This window comes from Carettochelys insculpta, chromosome 1 (genome assembly GCF_033958435.1).
Source record: "Carettochelys insculpta isolate YL-2023 chromosome 1, ASM3395843v1, whole genome shotgun sequence".
NCBI classification, from domain to species: domain Eukaryota; kingdom Metazoa; phylum Chordata; order Testudines; family Carettochelyidae; genus Carettochelys; species Carettochelys insculpta.
Window position 1 is genome coordinate 382,760,196 of NC_134137.1, and position 23,215 is coordinate 382,783,410.

The following is a 23,215-nucleotide window of genomic DNA, read 5'->3' on the forward strand; positions in this document are numbered from 1 at the left end:
CTAAATACTATTCACATACCTTAGTATTTCTGATACACACATAATTTCATATTTACAATTTTAGAAAGAAAAATATAGCTATCATCAAAATTTTTTCAGAGAACACCTATTCACATCCCATGGAACACTGTCTGGGAAATGCTGAGCTAAAGTCTTCTCCAAACTGCTTGCCTTGAGTAGATTCTACCAGATTCCTTTAGCCCAGGGTTGTAGCTGTTGTTTTTTGTAGAAAAAAGAGGAGCCAGTACTCAGCTGGCTTCCTCCCCTTGCCCTCCTCCACCCTCTCCCCCTGAGTTCCCGTGGCTGGGACTGCTGGCGAGGCTTTGTGCTCCACCCAGCTCCCTGCCATTGGGCTGTCAAGGTTCCCCCTGTTCTGCCCACTCAGCTCACATGGGGATCCTACAGCTGGGCCTGCTGAGGTGCCAGTACTCAGTACTAGTACTTACCAGCACCAAAAAAGCACTGCTTAAGTCAAAGAAAGTGCTAACCTGACTACATTTATTACAAACTTTGGGAGATTTTGTTTTAGATGATTACCATTGTAGGATCAACAGTTCCCCTAAAATTCTCCAAAGGCAGCTAGTAGAACCACCGATTTCATGGGCAGTATTCTGATATTTGCTTCCTTGATGGAAGAGCATAACAAAACTCTTACTGAAGTCCTAAGCCTAATCAGTCAGTCTGGTCTGAAGCAAAACAAAGAAAAATGCATTTTCTGCCAACCCCAAACTGAGTTTTAGGAACAGCCAATAAACAAAGTTGGGGTCAGTCCTAGCCCTGAGACAGTTAAAGCTATTCACAATTTGAATGCACCAACTAATGTAACAGACCAAGATGAATACTGGGGACGGCATGTGACCTTGGCTGATACTTCAAGACATTTCTAAAGTGAAAAAAAATTAAACATTGACTCATGGAGCCCACTGTTATACTCAACTACTTGTGAGTTCAGAGATGACATAAAGGCATACAAGGATGCTGTGGACATATGCAGACTAGTGTGAGAAAAGAGACAGCTACATAAAGTAACTATGACAGATACATAAATTCAAAGTTACATTGGAGCAGCTGGCCCAAGTACCCAAAGCACACTGAAAAAGTGACAAAAGATTACTTTGCATTGTGTGGAGAATTAAGCGAGTCAAATGCATTCATTGTTAAAGGCAATTATATTGCAATTACAAATTAAATGAGAGGAGAAATCCTAAATGCCATTGATGAAGGGAATCATGCATTGACTAAATGCTGTGAACTGACCAAGCAGCCAGTGTGGTGGCTGGGCATCAATAAGGACAAATATCTGCACGTGATTGCTGCAGAAATAACAGACCAACACTACACAAAAGACCTTTAATAGTAACAACCTGGCAGCCCTTGGAAAAACTGGTTGTAGATTTATGCAAATTCCGAGGACATCATGACCTCATCATCCTAAATTATTTTTCCAGGTGTATAGAAATAACATACTTGATAGACAAGACATGTTGCAGTGTTATTGAGAAACTGGCGCACTTTTATTCATTGGGCATTCCAGAACAGCGAATGACAGACAATGGACCACAATTCACTACAGCAGAATTTAAGTTCTTCTAAACAAAATATGATTTTGATATTAGTAGCAGCCCTTGATGCCCACAAATAAATGGAGAGACAGAGAGCTGTACCTCTGGCTGGGAAATCCTACAGCAGGAAGATCCAGTCTTTGTTCTTTGAGTTACAAATCAATACAAATAGCAACTACTGGACATAAGCTAGCACAACTCTGAAGGGAAGACAATTCAGAACTACTGTTCCAAATTCTGAAAATAACCTATTTACAAAATGGCCAGACAAGAAGGAGCAATCAAATTGGATAAAAGGACTAAAAAGCTTATGGAAACTTTTATAATGGACATCTCTCAGAGAACTGACAGAACCTGGTGATTATGTTCAAGCCAAATTGGACGAGGAAAAATGGATGGACAATCCCAGACGTCATTTTTCTTAAAGAATTCCATGCCCAAGTCATATACAATCAAGACTGTCTCAGCAAGAACAATCCACAGAGGAAACTCTAGAAACAGCAGTTGTAGAAGACTACTCAAGGATTCCAAACCTACCAGAGTCAATTGTTGCTACTAATGGACAGCCTGATGTCCATGTTGTAACACCTTCAAGTCATGTGATTAGAAAAATAGTATGATTTAGATATACTTAACATATTGATCTATACTGAATTTCAAAGACCATGTAATATTGTAAATGGTAGGAATGCAGAACTTAACAACGGAAGTTGAACTGGAATACTAAATGTTATACTATCAAAACAAAAAGCAGCCAAGTAGCACTTTAAAGACTAACAAAATAATTTATTAGGTGAGCTTTCGTGGGACAGACCCACTTCTTCAGACCATAGGCAGACCAGAACAGACTCAATATTTAAGGCATAGAGAACCAAAAACAGCAATCAAAGTTGACAAATCAGAAAAAAATTATCAAGGTGAGCAAAGAATAATACATAATTATTTTCTGATTTGTCAACTTTGATTACTGTTTTTGGTTCTCTGTACCTTAAATATTGAGTCTGTTCTGGTCTGGCTATGGTCTGAAGAAGTGGGTCTGTCCCACGAAAGCTCACCTAATAAATTATTTTGTTAGTCTTTAAAGTGCTCCTTGACTGCTTTTTGTTTTGATAGGATATAGATTAGCACAGCTCTCTCTCAGTTACTAAATTTTACATTGTTTCACCACTAGGTGGCACTTTGTATAAAATACTTTACATCTGATCTACTGGCAGATCTCGGAGCCTTTGACAGGTGATCCTGACTGGTTTGACCAGGAGGCCATCAAGTGCTGTGCGTCTCCTGCTTTCTGTTATGGAGTCTATTGCTTGCTGTACAGGGTAGGGGAGGAAGAAGAACGAGGCCCTGATATCAGGGTGTCCCCCTCCCCAACCTCTGTAAACCATCCCCACAGAGAGGAGGGGACAAGTTGAGGCTAGGGATGGAGGGAGCTAGCTGGCAACTCTGAACATGCTCAGCATACTTAAAGGGGCCATGCGAATCTCTGTCACCTTTACAGTGTGTGTGTGTCTCTATCACCCACATAATAAATAAAATTATTATTCTTTAAGGTGCTACAGGACTGTTGCTTTTGGTTTTGGACACTAGTTCACATTCCTACTGTGAAGTTCTTGCTACTTTTTTATTTCTTTTCAACGTGTCTTATTTTCGGTTTCTGACTGGCCTGTGCATTTCATAATTTTTATTTCTCTGTTCTGCTTAAATTTAAGTCTTTGAGTAGTGAGCTGTGAAATGCCTAACCTGTCATTGCTGGAGTAATTAGCCCTGTGGTAATTCAGCTATATAGTAAACTCTTCCATATCAGGCAGCCTTGGGATCAGGTGGTTGCCAGATATTCAAATATTCTGGGTAACGGAGAGGATCCCTTCGCCATCTGGGGTCTGCACTGTTCCACCACTCTCCTCCCCAAAGCCCTGGTCACCCCAGTCGCCGGAGCACCACCTCCATCAGGGCAGCCCGCTCCATGCTTCCAGCAGCTCATGTCCTGTCCTGTGCTGCTGCGAGCGGGGGGTGGCTGGCTCACCATGCTCTGCTGCACTCCCCACCGGCCACCAGGGTTAAGTTGATCCTAGCAGCAGGCCCCAGCCCATGCTACTGTGAGGGAGGGAGGAGCAGCTGGCTTCCTGTGCTCGAGCCACCTGTTCCCAGCAGCGTTAAGCTGCTGGGTCCCCCTGCCCATGCTGCCGCACCAGGGGGTGGAGGATGGGGGTCAGGGTGCTGGATGGGTGCTCTGTGCTGCTGCACAGCAGGGGGGAGGGGTGGGACAGGTGCACCATGCTGCCATTCAGGTGGGGGCAGGGCAGGGCACTGGACGGGTGCTCCATGCTGCTGCATGGAGGGATGGACACACACACACACACACACAGAGTGCAACCCTCAATTCATAGAATCATAGGGTTAGAAGGGACCTCAGGAGGTCATCTAAACCAGCCCCCTGCTTCCAGCAGGATCAACCCCAACTAAGTCATCCTAGCCAGGACGTTGTCAAGCTGGGACTTAAAAACCTCAAGGGATGGAGATTCCACCAGCTCTCTAGGCAATGCAGTCCAGTGGAACGCATTCCATTCACCCTCCTGGTGAAGTAGTTTTTCCTAATATCCAACTTACTGCTCTCCTTCTGTAACTTCAGACTATTACTCCTTCTTCTGCCATCTGTCAACATTAAGAACAGTTTCTCTCCATCCTTTTCAGAGCTTCCCTTTAGGAAGTTGAAGGCTGCTACTAAATCACCCCTCAGGCTTCTCTTCTGTAAACTAAATGAGCCCAAATCCCTCAGCCTATCCTCATAGCTCATGTGCTCCAGCCCCTTAATAATTTTCGTTGCCCTCTGCTGAACCTGCTCCAGCACATCCACATCCTTTCTATACTGGTGGCCCAAAACTAGACACAATGTTCCAGATGTGGCCTCACCAGTGCCAAAGAGAGGGAAACAACAACTTCTCCAGGTCTGCTCTAAATGATCCTCCTAATGCACCCTAATATGCCGTTAGCCTTCTTGGCTACAAGGGCACACTGTTTATTCATACCCAGCCTTTCATGCACCATAATCCCTATGACCCCGTCTGCTGTACTGCTGCTTAGCGAGTCAGTTCCCAGCTTATAATAATGCTTGGGATTCTTCTGTCCCAGGTGCAGGACTCTACACTTCTTGTTGAACTGCATTAGATTTCTTTTGGCCCAATCCTCCAATTTATCCAGGTCACTCTGGATTCTATCTCTACCCTCCAACGTATCATAGAATCATAGACTCATAGAACACTAGGACTGGAAGGGACCTCGAGAGGCCATCGAGTCCAGTCCCCTGCCCCAATGGCAGGGCCAAATACTGTCTAAACCATCCCTGACAGACATCTATCTAACCTGTTCTTAAATATCTCCAGTGATAAAGATTCCACAACCTCCCTGGGCAATTTATTCCACTGTTTGACCACCCTGACAGTTAGGAACTTTTTTCTAATGTCCAACCTAAACCTCCCTTGCTGCAGTCTAAGCCCATTGCCTCTTGTTCTATCCTCAGAGACCAAGAAGAACAAGTTTTCTCCCTCCTCCCTATGACACCCTTTTAGATACCTGAAAACTGCTATCATGTCTCCACTCAATCTTCTCTTTTCCAAACTAAACAAGCCCAATTCTTTCAGCCTTTCTTCATAAGTCACATTCTCTAGACCTTTAATCATTCTTGTCGCTCTTCTCTGGACCCTCTCCAATTTCTCAGCATCTTTCTTGAACTGCGGTGCCTAGAACTGGACACAATACTACAGATGAGGCCTAACCACCACAGAGTAGAGCAGAAGAATGACTTCTCGTGTCTTGTTCATAACACACCTGTTAATGCATCCCAGAATAATGTTTGCTTTTTTTGCAACAGCATCACACTGTTGACTCATATTTAGCTTGTGGTCCACTATAACCCCTAGATCCCTTTCTGCTGTAGTCATTCCCAGACAGTCTCTCCACGTTCTGTACGTGTGAAACTGATTGTTCCTTCCTAAGTGGAGCACTTTGCATTTGTCCTTATTAAACTTTATCCTCTTTACCTCAGACCATTTCTCCAATGTATCCAGATCATTTTGAATTATGACCCTATCCTCCAAAGCAGTTGCAACCCCTCCCAGCTTGGTATCATCTGCAAACTTAATAAGCATACATCCTATGCCAATATCTAAATCATTGATGAGGATATTGAACAGAACCAGTCCAAACACAAACCCCTGCGGAACCCCACTTGTTATACTTTTCCAGCAGGATTGACAACCATTAAGAACTAATCTCTGGGTACAGTTATCCAGCCAGTTATGCACCCACCTTATAGTAGCCTCATCTAAATTTTATTTGCCTAGTTTTTTTTATAAGAATATCATGTGAGACTGTATCAAATGCTTTACTAAAGTCTAGGCATACCACATCTACCGCTTCTCCCCTATCCACAAGGCTCATTATCCTACCAAAGAAAGCTATCAGATTAGTTTGATATGATTTGTTCTTTACAAATCCATGCTGGCTGTTCCCTATCACCTTAGCACCTTCCAAGTGCTTGCAGATGATTTCTTTAATTAACTGCTCCATTATCTGTCCTGGCACTGAAGTTAAGCTGACTGGTCTGTGTTTTCCCAGGTTATTCTTATTCCCCTTTTTACAGATTGGCACTATATTTGCCCTTTTCCAGTCTTCTGGAATCTCTCCTGTCTCCCATGATTTTCCAATGATGATAAGTAAAGGCTCAGATACCTCCTCTATCAGCTCTCTCCCCCTAGCTTAGTGTCATTCGCAAACTTGCTGAGGGTGCTATCCAGTCCCTCATCCAGGTCATTAATAAATATGTTGAATAACACCAGCCCCAGAACCGAGCCTTGCAGCACTCCACTTGAAACTGACCACCATCCAGATATTGAACCATTGGCCACTACCTGTTGGGCTCGACCATCAAGCCAGCTTTCTATCCATCTTATAGTTCATGTATCCAATCTATACTTCCTTAACTTATGGGCAAGGATATTGTGGGAGACTGTGTCAAAAGCTTTGCTTAAGGCAATGTATATCACATCCACTGACTTCCCCATGTCCACAGAGCCTCTTACCTTATCATAGAAGCTAATCAGATTGGTCAGGTGCAACTTGCCCTTGGTGAATCCATGTTGGCTACTTTTGATCACTTTCCCCTCTTCCAAGTGCTCCAAAATGGATTCCAATTATTCAACCCCCAGTTACCCAGCATTCCATTTTATCTGAATATGTCCCACTCTCCCAGCCCAGCAGGCAGGTTGCTGCTGGTTTGGGCAAGCAGGGCAATGTTGGATAAAAGGGAATGTGGGTTAAGTGGCAGCTGGATAATCTCTCTCTCGGCCCCACTGCAAGTGGCCCCTCACTACCAGCCTGCCCTGAGTCAGCTGACATCCCTCCCTGTGGAAGCTGGCCCTGGGCAGCTGGCAGCCCACCACAGAGAGACAGACCCAGGCAGCCAGCCTAGGGGAGCTGGCCATTTGGCAGTTGACAGCCCACACTGGGCAGCCAGTCCTGCAGCAGCCAGCAGCCAGCAGCCAGCAGCTCACCCGAGGGAGCCACTTACCACCATTACCTGACATTTCTGGTTGTCTGACAGATTGCTAGCCCCTTACTCATACTCATTTTGCCTGGGTAGCTCACAGTACCAAAAGGAAGGGGAAGGGTAGCTGAGAAGTCAGGACCCTGGAACTGACAGTCCCCAGGAACCACGGGAAGAGGCCAAGGCTCCAGCTTGACCTGATTGATAGGGAAGGCAGCCTAATAAGAGAGTCAGGAGACCGGTGTGGTCCCATCCTCCCTATGAGCTGGATTTGCCTGGGTCTGACAGTGTGAGGCTAAACTATGGAGAGAGTACGGGCCTGAGCTGAACTGGAGAGCAGAGCTGGGCCAGCCAGAAAAAGCCAGAGACATTGCCCAGAGAGCAGATCAATTTTGGGAGCTGGGCTGCAGTCACAGAGCCAGAGGCACCAGAGAAGCAGCCTAGATGCTGGAAAGCAGCAGTGAGTGGAACAGAGACTGGAGCAGCCTGGAGCTGGATGCAGTAAGCGGCTGGAGAGACTGTGCTGGGGGGCGAGGGCTCTGTGCAGAGGCCCATCACAGCAAGGTACCGCCATCCAAGAAGCCTTTCAGGCCAGATTTGGATGGGGGCAGGGATTGTAACTCCAATGCGGGGGCTGACACTGGTGAGAAGGTTCCTGCCACCCAGACGCTGAAGGTGTGCGATCACGGCCAGAGCCAGTGTCCAACCCATAGCAACCCTGCAGCACAGCCGAGGTCTGAGGAGGTGATCTGTGACCTACAAAGAATAGACTGAACTGCTCTTACTTTCTGGACAAGATGTTTATGATGTTCCCCTGCCACAGGCAGGGTTGGGTGTTTGCCTTTCACCTTTCTCATTTTTCCTTACTTTCTTAAAAATGATTGCTGTTTAATAAATTGTATTTGCTTTGAACTGTATGTAGTGATCATTGGCTCAGGAAAACTTCCAGTATGAAGCAAGTACCCCAAAAGTGAACACCCTAGCCCCTGCCCTAGGGGATCACAAGGTTGGGGTCAAGCACCCCCTCCAAAACTTGGCCCAGCCTTTTTGGAGGTACAAGGGCTCTGTCACACAGGAGAGTATAAGGGGAGCCCTTCAGGTCAGGCAGTCCTCTGTGTAAACAAAGTGAGAGTGGGAATCCTTTCACTGGCCCATGTCACTGAGGTAACATAGAAGCCAGAAAAGTTCCCCTCAATAGCATATGTTAGCACATCAGGGGATCAGGCTAGTAGCTAGTTTCTGGGGTAGGAGTCCATCTTTTCCCTCCCTCAGCTAGCCCCAGCTTACAACTGTGATGGAGTGGTGGGGGGTGCATGTGTGAGACTCAGGCTGGATGTGGGAGACAAGCAGAGCAGCTCCCAGTGGCTAAGGATGACCCTGGGGCTATAACCTAGGCTGGCAGGTAACACCTCAGCCCTGAACAAAGAGGAGGGTAGAGCCGAGCTGGTTTTGAATTGGGGGCGGCAGTTAGAAGCTGGGGGAGAGGGAGCTGGAAGGCAACCAGCCTGAGGAGGGGGAAAGCTACACCCCAGAGGGGCACCCCTCGGGCTCCTCTCCCCAGGATGGGTTGGAATGACTGTGTCTGACTGCTGTACTGACGCTTCTGTGGGAAACTGGGCATCTGTTGCCTAATAAACCTCCTGTTGTACCTGCTGAGTGAGAGTCACTCCTGCCAGCAGACAGGGTGCAGTGCATGGAGACCCCTGAACCCCATCACAACAACACTGACTGATATTGGTGTATCCTCTCACCAACTTCTAACTGGGGCAGCTTTTAAAAGGCATCCCACAGGCCTTCAATAGGCCCCTGAGTAGAATCAGCTGGTCCTCATCTGCCTGGGCAGGTTCCCTGCTAGCTGCTCCTGATTGCCCTGGAGCAATCCACCTCTAATTAGAAAGGGAGTTGACTCTTCTCTCCCTTTTGGACTGCTGTAGCAGCTTTTTGGCCTGGCCCTGTCACACAGAATAGCAAGACGATTCCCCAACTTACACACAGCAAGAGTGCTTAAAGATGAGCCACATCCAAAGGAAACATGCACAACCTTCTACGGCAAGGGCCCAGGAGAGGGGTGACAGGAATGGCTGCTAAAGAACACACTCCCAATCACTCCTCCCATTTCACTGCTGGTGGTTTGCTGAAGTCTTTATTTGGCTGATTTCAGTTCGCTGAATGAAGTCACCACTTCCTTTTCCTGTAATTAGACATCATCATAGCAACAGCCTACTTTTGACTCACTGTCTGTCTGAAATTAAAAATCACACCAGAGTTGAGGGCAATGATGTCTTGTTAGCTCAGTCTGATGGACAACATTCAGCCTTAAGATAAGTTTCTTTCGGTACCCCAGAATCTCTCTCCCTCTGTCTGACACATACCATGGAACACCTGGTTGTGCCCCGTTCCCCCCCACTCTAACCCATTCAGGAACATACTCCTTGTGCAACCTTCCCAAGACCAGGAGCAATCTGACCCATGCTGCAACCCCCAAGACACATCACCAATTCTACCTCTAAAGGGCTTTTCCTCTTCTAGGTTCCCAGGGTACCCTTCGAGACCCATTGTGCCTGTCTCAGGCTATCACATGTGTGGCAAGGGAAGTGGACAGACAGGATGAAACACAAGGGTTGTAGAGGCTATCAAGCTTGTTGGCAGTGGGTGCTAAGGCACATCTGACCTTCCCCTGGTCTCCCATAGCTCTGTACAGTGAGCTCTTAAGAAGCTGTGAGTGGGGCAAGGTACTGAGCCCTAATAGGTGGGGCCAGAAGATAAACACAGAAGCCCCTATTCTATTTTTTTCAGCCAGTTAACCTGCCATGTCTCTGTTTACTCTACAATGGAAGCAATTAAAGGTCCAGGGATGGCAGAGGAGTCACACCTGTCTTGTCCCCAGGAACTCTGCCTGTCTGAAGTACTAAAGGTGTTTGTATTTATAAAGCCCAGGCGTCTTGCTGGTTCCCATATCCAGCAGTGCCAACAGCTGCCACAGGTCCCTGGGCAAGGTGGGAGGGGGCCCCAGCTCCATGCCCCTGAAGGGGTGGGGCCAAGGGTGAAATGGGCAGGGTGTAGGTCAGTCAGTCCTGGGTTCCCCCCTGACACCCTCCCATTCCCTCAGAGCCACACAGGGAGCAGTGGCACAGCACTCTGAAGCATTTGAAAGGGCCTGGATCTGCAGCCACCATTGTTGCCAATGTAACAGCAGTGGCAGTCAGAGCTCCAGGCCCCTTTGAAACACAGGGCCAGGAGCAACTCTCCCCTTTGCTTCCCACCCCCTACTGCCCTTTTCAAGTGGGCCTGTTCACATCCATTTTATAGTGGGGGCCCAAAACTGAATGCAGTATATGAGAACAATTGGTTCCCAAATTTCTGCTCATAGGCAAAAACTCATAAGAGCTACACTAAATTCCCATTAAAATACATGTAAAATTCTCCAATTCATTACAAGTGCTTGTACCTTCACATAGACCAGTTGAGTTTAGGTACTTTTCTGATGTATTTAAATAGTTTGGCACCAGATATAGGATGTAGTGTATATGTGTAGAGCAGAGATTCTCAACCTAGTTGTTGATTTGTTAAAGGTCACCAGCTGGGCAGTTCCCAGCTGCATGTGGCTGTTAAAGGAGCCATTTGCAGTTTCTTAACACTGCTGCCTCAGGCAGATATCTATCAATAGAAACAGCTGCCATCTCCAACAGCTATCTCTATCTCTAGGGGTAGCAATTACCTTATGCCTAAGCGCTGAAACCTTAACACTTGAGTTAATTGGTTTTAACAACTGTTGCCTGCTGGGAGCAGGAGGGCTGAGGGAGCCACCCAGCCTAGTAGCCCCAGTGAAGAGGCTGCACAGGGGCTGGGACCATTTAGAGATGTAGGTGTGGGTTTAAGACTGGGGGAAGTTGTGGCTACTGGAGGGGGTGTAAGCCTGGGGGTAGTTTGGGGCTGCTGGAGGGGTGTAAAGTTGGGGGGCAGTTTGGGACTGCTGGGGGGTGTAAGGCTGGGGGCAGTTTGGGACTGCAGGGGGAGTCTAAGCCTGGGGGCAGTTTGTGATCTGGAGGGGGGAGGTTTAAAACCTGGACAAGGATGAGGTCTGCAGGGCAGGTGGGGGGACCTAATACAGTAAACCCTCGCATTACCCAGGGGTTGTTCCTGCAACACCTGCATAACTCAAATTGTCCTGCAGGGGAAGGTGTGGTGGGAACTGGAAAGGAGGGGCAGGCTGATTCCAGTCTCTCCAGGGCTTGTAGGGCTGGGAAACTGATCAGCTCATGGCTGGTCAGTTTCACATTCCTGCCAGCGCAGGGGAGGGAACCAGGCTAAGAGCCTTCTCCCTCTCTCCCTGCAACTGCAGGGTTGACAGACAGCTGCATATCTGAGGGAAGGGAGGGAGAAGGCTCCAGCCGCAGGGCTGGCAGTTTCCCTGCCCCACAGCCACGGACCCTGTGGCTTGCTCATATAAGTGAGGGAAGTTCACTCATTTAGTGAACAAACATAATTATGTGCATTCCTTGTTTTAGCAACTACTCATAAGTAAAGTATCAGAGGGGTAGCTGTGTTAGTCTGGATCTGCAAAAGCAACTAGGGGTCCTGTGGTACCTTATAAACTAACAGAAATGTATGAGCATAAGCTTTTGTGGCCAAAGACCCACTCTGTCAGGTAAAGTACTCGTTAAATGAGGGATGAGGACTTCTCGCACCTTAGACTTAGCTTTCAGCCTTGCAAGGTTAAACAGTTTCCCATCAGATCTTGTGTGCAGCAAGATGCCCTCTGTTGAAGATCCAAAGGCATGCTTCAGGAGGAGTGCAAAGAAGATCCCGAACAGTGTCGGAGCAAGCACGCATCCTTGTTTGACGCCGCTCCTGATTCTGAAAGCATCCGATAATGCGCCGTCATGTTGGGTGGTTCCTCTCATGTCTTCATGGAATGACTGGATCATCTTGAGTAACCGTGGAGGACAACCTATCTTGTGGAGGAGTTTGAACAGACCATCCCTGCTGACCAAGTCAAAGGCCTTGGTCACGTCAATGAAGGCTATGTAGAGTGGCTTTCTCTGCTCCCTGCACTTCTCCTGCAGCTGCCTTAGAGAGAAGACCATGTCAATGGTAGACCTCTCTGCGCGGAATCCACACTGCGATTCGGGGTACACCCTCTCAGCAATCTTCTGGAGTCTGCCAAGGATGACGCGAGCGAACAGTTTACCAGTGACGCTTAGGAGGGAGATCCCACGGTAGTTGTTGCAGTCGCTTCTGTCTCCTTTGTTCTTATACAACGTTACAATGTTAGCGTCACGCATATCCTGTGGAACCTCTCCCTCTTTCCAGCACAGGCACAGTAGCTCATGCAGGGGTTCCAGGAGTGTGTCCACGGCACATTTGATTACCTCTGGTGGTATACCATCCTGACCAGGGGCCTTTCCTGCTGCAATGCTGTCGATGGCTCTCTTCAGTTCATCCACAGTCAGTTCTTGACCCAGTTCGTCCATTACTGGTAGGAGCTCGATGGCATCTCGTGTGGGTCTTCATAGTCACAATAGACGCTGTAAATGAAGTCCTCAATTGAAACTTTAAAGGGCGCGATCCATAGTCTGTGCAGACTGAAGGATGCCTACAGGTCTACAAACGAGGGATGAGTGTACTCCAGATGTGGCATCTCCAGTGCCAAATAAAGGCAAATAATCACTTCTGCTCAATCTTCAATGCTCCTACTAATGCAGTCTATTATGCCATTACTTTTCTTATCAACGAGGGCACAGTGTTCACTTATATCCAGCTTCTTATCCACTGTAACCCACAGGTCTTGTTCTGCAGAACTGCTGATTAGCCAGTCAGTTCCCAGCCTGTAGCAGTGCATGGAATTCTTCTGTTCTAAGTGTAGGACTCTGCACCAGTCCTTGTTGAACCTCATCAGATTTCTTTTGGCTCAGTCCTACTGATGCCAGCCTAGAAGTGCTGGTAGAGTTGGGTGCCTGATCTGATTTCATGGGGCCTGTAGTTCACCCTCCCAACACCATACTACTCCACTCAGCACAAGAAGCCCACAGCCGCCAATTTAGTGGAGTCCATAGGCTGGTCAGTCCTTTCATCAGACAATTCCCTTAGAGGTAACTACCACTCAAGGCTCCCCAAAATTCTTCATTTTAATCTAATTCATCACTTGTTCTTATCCCTGGCTGATTGCCATGATCAGCAATTCTTCTAGTGGTCGGATGCAGTATATCTTGTCTTCCTGTTTTGATGAAGGTCTTATTTCCAAAAGCTGACCCATAATTAGCAACTATTTGCATCTTACTTGGTCTTCCAAAAATAATTCAGAGGTGTAAGGAGAAGATGCAAAGGTGACCCCAGGAATGTCCATCCTCTCCCCACCCCCAACAACTCCACAGATTCCTGCTAAATATCAACACTGTGCCAATGTATTTAACTTGGGCAGTGGGTAAAACTTCCCTGGGAGGCTAGCTCCTTGTCCCACCTCTTCTGTCCATGGTCCCACCCACACTCCGCCACTCCTCTATTCCAGGTGCTGCCCATACGCCTGCCTGCTGCTTACTTATCACTCATCTTTTCACCGTCTTTCATGAGGTTTCCATCTCCACTCACTTCCTTGTCTCTCCCCACCCTGCCAGGGCAGGATTAAGGCAGGGGCTTTAGGGGCACAACCCAGGGCTTTGGGCTAATGGGACTCTTGCGAAAATAAATCCATAATTATTTGGTGGTCACAGTCCCATTGACTGTGTTGTATTAGTTGCTCCTGGAAAGCCTGCCAGCTGATTGTGATCTCTAGGCTGCTAAAAGTCCAGCAGCGCAGCAGGGCTCAGGCAGGCTGCCGCATACCATGATGGTATGCTTCTCCTGGAAGCAGCTGATTGCTGGGACATCTGTGTAGCCTCTGGCTGGGGAAAGAGGAGGAGGCAGTTCCATTTGCTACTCCCACACTAACACCATCCCTACAACTCCCATTGGCTGGGGGTGGTGCTTGCAGGTACAGGTGATGCCCAGAGACATACTGTCACACAAGACTTGCCCCTTTGACCCCAAGATACCAAACCAGGGGGTGGCGAGGGAGACAATAACGATAGGTCCAAAGGCAGGGCCAGAAAGAATCATGCCCTATCTAATTGGGTGGCTCACATGGCCCAGAAGCACCCAGCACTAGCCTGGCCTCAAGATAGGAGAAGAGAAGAGTGAGGTGACTAAAGTGCCAGGAAAGGGGCACCCAAACTTGGCCCTACAACAAGACAGCAGCAGAGCAGGGAGGAGGCATGCAAGTCTGATCCTAAGGCATGAATGTGGGATGGGAGGCGGGGCAGATGAACGGAGCAATGAGGCAGGAATAAACCAAATGTCCTCAAAAGGACAAACAGGCCTCCACCCCCAGCTGGCATACAACTGTGCTGAGGGTAACTAAGGCATGGGTATGCTGGCTGCATGTGGTGGTGGGTGAGGGACTGGGTAGAGAGATCCTTCCCCTTGCCCTTTCCTTCATCACCTGCCCCTACTCTGCCTGGCAGGTTTGCCAATTTTGGTTGGATGTGTTCCTGGAGATTTCATCATATGATGTAATCTTAAATCAAAGATTATTTTTAAACCCTGGAGACTCCAGGCCAATTCTGGATGACAGGCAACCCTAGAGAGTATAAGTGACACTTCAAACTGAGAGCATAGAATTAGTTATGACTCTCCCCAGGGGTTTTGAAAGTTGGTGTTTGTGCAAAGGCATACGGTTGTGACCTAGGGCCCTTCTCCCAACCCCGGGAATTTCATATTTGACTGGACCAACGAAGACTGGACTAGATGGTCACCTGGGCTGACCTGATCTGGCAACTCTTAGGTGCTAGCAGAAAACCTGGATAACAGCTAAAGTGGGAAACTTACTTGATGTGCTCAGCCCGTCCAGAGCCCTCAATGGTTTTGGCTCCCCATCTCTGGTCCCTCTCTGAGATGTCATTCTGCAAAACAAAGCCAATATCCCCATGAGTGGAGCCTAAACATTGCTGCTAGGGACAACAGTGCTGGGTGCAGGGATCAACACCTTGTCTGCCTTTAGAATGGACTAGGTCCAAATATTTCACTGGCCAGGGCTGAAAACAGTGGAGGACACAGTACTTTGATGTCCCCTGGAAATATATGTCCTGGGTGATCACCGGCACACCACAGAGCAGGGCAAACTCCCTCAGCACAGAGGTCCCCATTATCTTGCACCTCCATGAATGGGCGAAGATCACTCAAGTACAGAAGTCATCATTACCATGCATGCTACCATTAACAGACAGCACTCACCATTAGCGCATCTGCACCCATAGATGGACAAAGTCGTGGCCTGGGCACACAGGATCAACATTACTGCATGTGTACCTCTTGATAAGATAAAAGCCCACCCAGCACAGGGGTCACCCTTACAACCATGGACAGAGACCCCCTGGCATTGTATTATCCCACAGCTGGGCAGGCTCCATTTAAAGAAAGCAACTGTCTCCAAAAATATTTCTTTCAGCTTGATGACACCTGTTCTTTTCGGAATATTTCAGTAGGAGTGTAAGCCTGTCTGCATTAGAGACCTCCTCTCAGAAATTCCCTCCTAAGGAGACACATGGCTGCTCCAAATAGAGGAGCACAATTTTCCCGCTGCACTTTTAGCCCTTGACAAAATGCTGGAATGTGTCAATTCTGATTACATTACATTTCATTTTGCATAAATATCAAAACCTTATCAGAATGTAATGGTTAAATTTTATGTTTAGGCATTTTATATTATAGATTATAAAATAGAAGTATTAAATAACAAAATGTGTATAGTGTTTTGTTTTACTATAAAATATAAGTATGACAGAGGCTAAATTGAAATTAAATAAATAATTCTTTTTTCCTTACATTTTATTTCTCAGGAAACTTCACAATTTTGGCTTCCATTCTTACTGGTAACCATTTTTTAAAAATACCAAAATTCCAATTACCTGAAAATCATGGTTCCTGACCAGCTTTATTTCCGACACTGCTTGAACTTGAGGCTTGCTGCATATATGCCTCCAGTGCCAGGTGTCTCTCACCAAAGAGCTTGTTAGGGCAGAATTATATACCATGACATCTCCCATGAAGTTGTTGAAGATACTTGGCAGAGATGCCAGGCAGTAGGACCACAGGATGCTCAGCACTGTTACTAAACTATACTGCCAGGTTTATTTCTCATACCAACATAGATACAGCCTAGTTACATCTGGATGTATTGGGTGTGAGCTATTGTAGCAGAAATCTGAGGGACCTGCAATTTTTCTTCTTGTCTGAAATTCACAGAGTGGAAAACGCACACTCCTCTGTTCTTTGCTGGCGGCAATGATTTAAAAAGTCGCTGCTTGTCATTTTTACTCTTGCAGTGTCTTGCACCAGTGACAGATACTTCATCATCATTATCAACAACCATGGACTCAGAGCCCATTGCTGTCTGATGCCTCCCTCACTATTTTCTTCCATCTTTCCGTGTCCACTGAGGAGTGGCTTAGTTTCTGTAGAATAGCTCTGCACCAATCTACTATATCATCTATCCATTCTCTGTGAGGCCTGCCTCTCCTATTTGAATCTTCCATTATGCCAAATACCAGGGTCTTGATTTTTCCATTCTTGTTAGGAAGAGGCAGGTGTTAGTAGTGGGGGATTCGATCATTAGAAATATAGATAGTTGGGTTTGTGATGACCGGGAGAACCACATGGTGACTTGTCTGCCTGGTGCGAAGGTTGCGGATCTTTTGAGGCATCTAGATAGGCTTATATGCAGTGCTGGGGAGGAGCTGGTAGTTGTGGTACATGTAGGTACCAATGACATAGGGAAGGGTAGGAGAGATGTCCTGGAAGCCAAATTTAGGTTGCTAGAAAGGAGACTGAAATCCAGGACCTCTATGGTGGCATTCTCAGAAATGCTTCCAGTTCCACACGCAGGGCCAGGTAGACAGGCAGAGCTTCAGAGTTTCAATGTGTGGATGAGACGATGGTGTAGTGAGGAAGGGTTTAGATTTATTAGGAACTGGGGACACTTTTGGGGTAGGGGCAGCCTATACAGGAATGATGGGCTCCACCTAAAACAAGGTGGATCCAGACTGCTGGCATTAAACATTAAAAAAGTCGTACAGCAGTTTTTAAAATAAGAGATGGGGGAAAGCCGATTGGTGCAGGGGAGCACATGGATTGGACAGAGACTTCTCTTAGATGAGACTCCATTGATAGAGATTCCTTAGAATTCAGTCAGAAAGAGAAGATGGGAGATGGTAAAGTATGGGCCAGATCAGATGAGAAACATCACATATAAAAAAAAAATCCAACGCATCAGAGAAGGGCAGACATATAGATAGTGGTAGTTTTTTAAAGTGCTTTTACACAAATGCTAGAAGTCTGTCTAATAAGATGGGGGAACTAGAGTACCTCATATCAAAAGAGGAGATTGACATAATAGGCATCACAGAAACCTGGTGGAATGAGGACAATCAGTGGGACACAATCATACCAGGATATAAGATATATCGGAAAGAAAGAACGGGTCGTGCGGGTGGTGGAGTGGTACTATATGTGAAAGATAATATAGACTCAATTGAAGTAAAAATCCTAAATGAATCAAATTGCTCCTTCCTCTAATAGGACTATGGCACTAGGAATATATTATCGACCACCTAACCAGGACAGTAATAGTGATGCTGAGATGTTAAGGGAGATTAGAGAGGCTATCAAAATAAAAAAATTCAGTAATAATAGGGGATTTCAATTATCCCCATATTGACTGGGTACATGTCACCTCAGGATGGGATTCAGAGATAAAATTTCTCAATGCCTTAAGTGACTGCTTCTTGGAGCAGCTGGTACAGGAACCCGCAAGGGGAGAGTCAGTTCTTGATCTAGTACTGACTGGAACGCAGGATCTGGTCCAAGAAGTAACTATTACAGGACCGCTTGGAAATAGTGACCATAATATAATAACATTTAATATTCCTGTGTTGGGAAGAACACCGCAGCAGTCCAACACTCTGGCATTTAATTTCAAAAAGGGGAATTATACAAAAATGAGGAGGTTAGTTAAACAGAAATTAAAAGGTAGAGTAACTAAAGTAAAATCCCTGCAGGCTGCATGGAAACTTTTCAAGGACACCATATTAGAGGCCCAACTTAAATGTATACCCCAAATTAAAAAACACAGTAAGAGACCTAAAAAAGAGCCACCGTGGCTTAACAACCATGTAAAAGAGGCAGTGAAAGATAAAAAGGCATCCTTTAAAAAGTGGAAGTCAAATCCTAGTGAGGAAAATAGAAAGGAACATAAACACTGCCAAATTAAGTGTAAAAATGTAATAAGAAAAGCCAAAAAAGATTTTGAGGAACAGTTAGCCATAAATTCAAAAAACAATAGTAAAATGTTTTTTAAATACATTAGAAGCAGGAAGCCCGCTAAAAAAGCAGTGGGACCCCTGGACGATAGAGACATAAAAGGAGCAATAAAGGAAGATAATGCCATTGCAGAGAAACTAAATGATTTCTTTGCTTCAGTCTTCACGGCTGAGGATATTACAGAGGTTCCCAAATCCGAGCCGTTCTTTGTAGGTGACAAATCTGAGGAACTGTCCCAGATTGAAATGTCAGTAGAAGAGGTTTTGGAACTAATTGATAAGCTAAACAGTAACAAGTCTCCAGGACCAGATGGCATTCACCCAAGGGTTTTGAAAGAACTCAAATTTGAAATTGCAGAGCTATTAATGGTGGTTTGTAAACTATCCTTTAAATCAGCTTTGGTACCCAATGACTGGAAGACAGCTAATACAACGCCAATATTTAAAAAGGGCTCTAGAGGAGACCCTGGCAATTGCAGACTGGTAAGTCCAACGTCAGTATCAAGCAAATTAGTAGAAACAATAGTAAAGAATAAAATTGTCAGACACGTAGAGGAACATGATTTATTGGACAAAAGTCAGCATGGTTTCTCTAGAGGGAAGTCGTCTTACTAATCTATTAGAGTTCTTTGAAGGGGTTAACAAACATGCAGATGGGGGGATCCAGTGGACATAATGTACTTAGATTTCCAGAAAGCCTTTGACAAGTTCCCTCACCAAAGGCTCTTATGTAAATTAGGGGAACATGGGATAGGAGGAAAGATCCTTTCATGGATTGGAAACTGGTTAAAAGACAGGAAACAAAGGCTAGGAATAAATGGTAAATTTTCACAATGGAGGGGGGTAACTAGTGGTGTTCCCCAAGGGTCAGTCCTGGGACCGATCCTGTTCAACTTGTTCATCAATGATCTAGAGAAAGGGTTAAGCAGTGAGGTGGCAAAGTTTGCAGATAATACCAAGCTGTTCAGGATAGTCAAAACCAAAGTAGATTGTGAGGAACTTCAAAAAGATCTCAGCAAACTGAGTGATTGTGCAGCAAAATGGCAAATGATAGTTAATGTGGGTAAGTGTAAGGTAATGCACATTGGGAAAAATAACCCTAACTGTACATACAATATGATGGGGGCAAATTTAGATACCACAGATCAGGAAAGGGATCTTGGAATGATAGTGGATAGTTCTCTGAAAACATCCACGCAGTGTGCAGCGGCAGTCACTAAAGCAAATAGGATGTTAGAAATAATTAAAAAAGGGATAGAGAATAAGATGAAGAATATCATACTTCCCCTATATAAAACAATGGTATGCCCACACCTTGAGTACTGTGTGCAGATGTGGTCTCCTCACCTCAAAAAAGATATACTGGCATTAGAAAAAGTTCAGAAAAGGGCAACTAAAATGATTAAGGGTTTAGAAAGGGTCCCATATGAGGAGAGGCTAGAGAGACTGGGACTTTTCAGTCTAGAAAAGAGGAGATTGAGGGGCAATATGATAGAGGTATATAAAATCATGAATGGTGTGGAGAAAGTGAATATTGAAAAGTTATTTACTTGTTCCCATAATATAAGAACTAGAGGACACAAAATGAAATTAATGGGTAGTAGGTTCAAAACTAATAAAAGAAAATTTTTCTTCACACTGCGCACAGTCAACCTGTGGAACTCCTTGCCAGAGGAGGCTGTGAAGGCCAGCACTCTAAGAGAGTTTTAAAAAGAGCTTGATAAATTTTTGGAGGTTAGGTCCATAAATGGCTATTAGCCAAGGGTAAAGTATGGTGCCCCTAGCCTTTAGTCAAAGGCTGGAGAAAGATGGCAGGAGACAAATCACTTGATCATTGTCTTCGGTTCACCTGCTCTGGTGCATCTGGCACTGGCCACTATTGGCAGACAGGATACTGGGGTAGCTGGGCCTTTGGTCTGACCCAGTATGGCCATTCTTATGTTCTTATGTTCTTATGTTCATTCTGCAGATATGCCCAAATAGCTGTAACTTGCTTTGTATAACCTTCTGCAGTAGGTTCTCTTTCAGATATGTCTTCCTACATAATTCCTCTTTGGTGGCCTTCTGCACCCATCCTATTCTCAAGATCTTTCTATAACAACTCCTCTTGAATGCCACTATCCTTCTCTTCAAAGCTATTGTCACTCATGTCTCATACCTGTACAACATTCTGTTGAATACACACATTTTCAAGACAGTCAGCTTTATTACTAAGCTAATTGTTTTGCTTTTCCAGATCTTATCCATTACCTGCAAACTCGCTCTTGCTTTTGCTATTCTAGTCACTATTTCCTTCTTACTGTCTAGCTTGTACATTATGTTTCTCCCAAGATACGTGGACTTTTCTATGTTTTCTAGTATGAGCCCATCTACACTGATCTTCGTTCCTATTTCCTTATCTCAAAATACCATTGTTTCTGTTTTATCGATGTTCACGATCAGTCCGTACCACTTCCCTTGTTTAGCATCTGTACTGTTCTCACTTGCTTCTCTTCATCTTCAATGTTGATGCTCATCCCATGCACAGATATCCCTTTTACATCTTCCTTGATCTCATCCATTGCTCGCTCTACATGCATTATGAAGATACTTAGCGATGTTGGATCTCCTTGTCTCATACCCCTACACTTTCTAAACCAATTTCCCAACTCTCCTCACGTTCTCACTGCTGCTTCCTCATTGTCATTTATTTCCTTCTCAACAACCGTATTTGTCTGCCATCCACTCTGTATGACTCCAAGACTGCCCATGTCACTTTCTGATCCATACTGTCAAATGCCTTCTGAAAAATGATGAAGCAATTGTAGACGTTCTTGTTCTTCCATTCAGCTTTCTGTGCTATCAATCTTAGTGCCAATATCTGCTGTATGGTACTTCTATCTTTCCTGAATCCCGCTTGCTCATCCACTAGATGTTCTTCTATCTGCGATCTCAGTCTCTCCGTCAGTATAATCATCAGCACCTTGCCTAGATGGCTTGTTAGAACAATCGTTCTGTAGTTCTTGCACTCCAATGTGCTTCCTTTCTTGTGTATTGTCACTAGCATTCCTTAGGTGCCTTCCCTTTGGTGGAGAGATCTCTTTCAGTTCTTCAATCAGTCCCTCTGAGACACAAGGTTCAATTGTGCTTTGTACAGATCTGTACAGTATCTCATTCATCATTGCAAAGCCTTCTCCTTGTTCATGAGCACCCTGTCTTTCTCATCTTTGATCTCCATCTACTTTGGCTTCCACTTCCTATTAACATTCCTGATCATCTTACACGGCTCACTGGTCTTACGCTCGCTGCATTACCCCTCTATATCTTCACATTGTTCCTCTAACCATTTTGCTTTATCTTTTCTGGCAGCTCTCCTTACCTTATTGCATTTCACCCTATATTGCTGTTCTGCCCTCTAGGAAACATCCTTTCTGATCTTCAGTGCTCTCTTCTCTTGAACCATCTTCAGTGTCTCTTGCATAATCCACTTATTATTATTCTTTTCTTCTGGAACAGTCTGCTCAATTGCCTCTTCTATCGTCATGGCTATCCCTTCAAATCTCTGATCTACGTCTTTCTCTGAGCCTGCATTTCTAATCTTCTCTTCGAGCGCTGCTCTGCATGCCTTCGCTATTTCTTCTCGCCTAGCCTTGCCACGGCTCTTCTTTTCTTAAACTGTATCTTATACTTTCCCTTGAGTTTCATCTTGCTATCACTAGACTGTGGTCAGAATCTATATCAGCCACTTGGAAAGTTTGGCACTGTTATACTAATGGTACCCATCTTCTTCTTATCAAGATCATATCTATCAAGTTCTTGGACTTCCCGTCATTCAATTGCTATGTCCACTTCCTACAATCCTTTTGTTGGAATCTTGTGTTGCAGATCACCATCTCATGCTCCATAGCAAAGTCTAATAGTTTCTTGCCTTGTTTGTTTCTTTCTCCGTATCCAAACCTTCCCATGACTCTCTCCCAACCTTTATTATCTGTTCTGACCTTAGCATTCCAGTCTCCTCTGATAATCAACACACCTCCTTCAACATCTTTGTCAAGTCTTTATTGAATAGCTTGATCTCTTCCTTTGTACTGTCTGACCTGGCTGTATACATCTGAATAACCAAGATGATAAACAGTTTTGCTTCGCATCTCACTACCATCATTCTTGCACTCACTGATTTGTGTCCTAAAAATGCTCCTCTAGCTCTTTTACTAAGAAGGATCTGACTCCTGCCTCATGCTTCGTTTAATTCCCTGACTAAACGACTTTGTATCTGTACATGTCTCTCAATGCTGTCCCATGCATCTCCACCAGTCCAGGTATATCTTATTGGTATCTCTCCATCTCCTGTCGAAGCAGCTCTAACTTTCCAGTCGCCCAGAGTTTTCATATGTTCCATGCTCCAATTGATAGTATATGCGTTAGTTATAAGTTTCTTTTGGTAGCCAACTTATCTACCCAACCTGAATCATTTGATTGGTACCACGGACCTTGTTTATCCAGGTTACGGTTGAGCCAGTATCTTTTATCAGTTAGTCACACTGGCATCAGATTTCATTTGTATTGATGTTTCATAATCAGTGCATTGTCACTCATCTGACCAACCCTCCTCCTTTATCCAGGCTTGGGACTGGCATGGAACCCCTAGAGGCTTCATGGCAGAGTTGACAGATACTTGCTAATGTGCAAATACAAAGAAATTAAAGCCATGAGATTCCTATATGCCAATGTCCTAGGCCTGGGCTGTTGAGGCAGTACCTCCACCCTTCCTGCTGTCTCCC

The 23,215-nt window shown here is 45.3% G+C and overlaps 1 protein-coding gene across 2 annotated transcripts in view; it reads right to left on the reverse strand.

Annotated features, from left to right (window-relative positions):
- LOC142007573 (hematopoietic lineage cell-specific protein-like) overlaps positions 1-23,215 on the reverse strand; it is a 92,408-nt gene that overhangs the window by 52,737 nt on the left and 16,456 nt on the right. For both annotated transcript variants that reach the window (XM_074984264.1, XM_074984263.1), the window contains exon 3: positions 14,968-15,041. In XM_074984264.1, the coding sequence (XP_074840365.1) occupies positions 14,968-15,041 (74 nt within the window). The remainder of the gene's footprint in view (positions 1-14,967; positions 15,042-23,215) is intronic.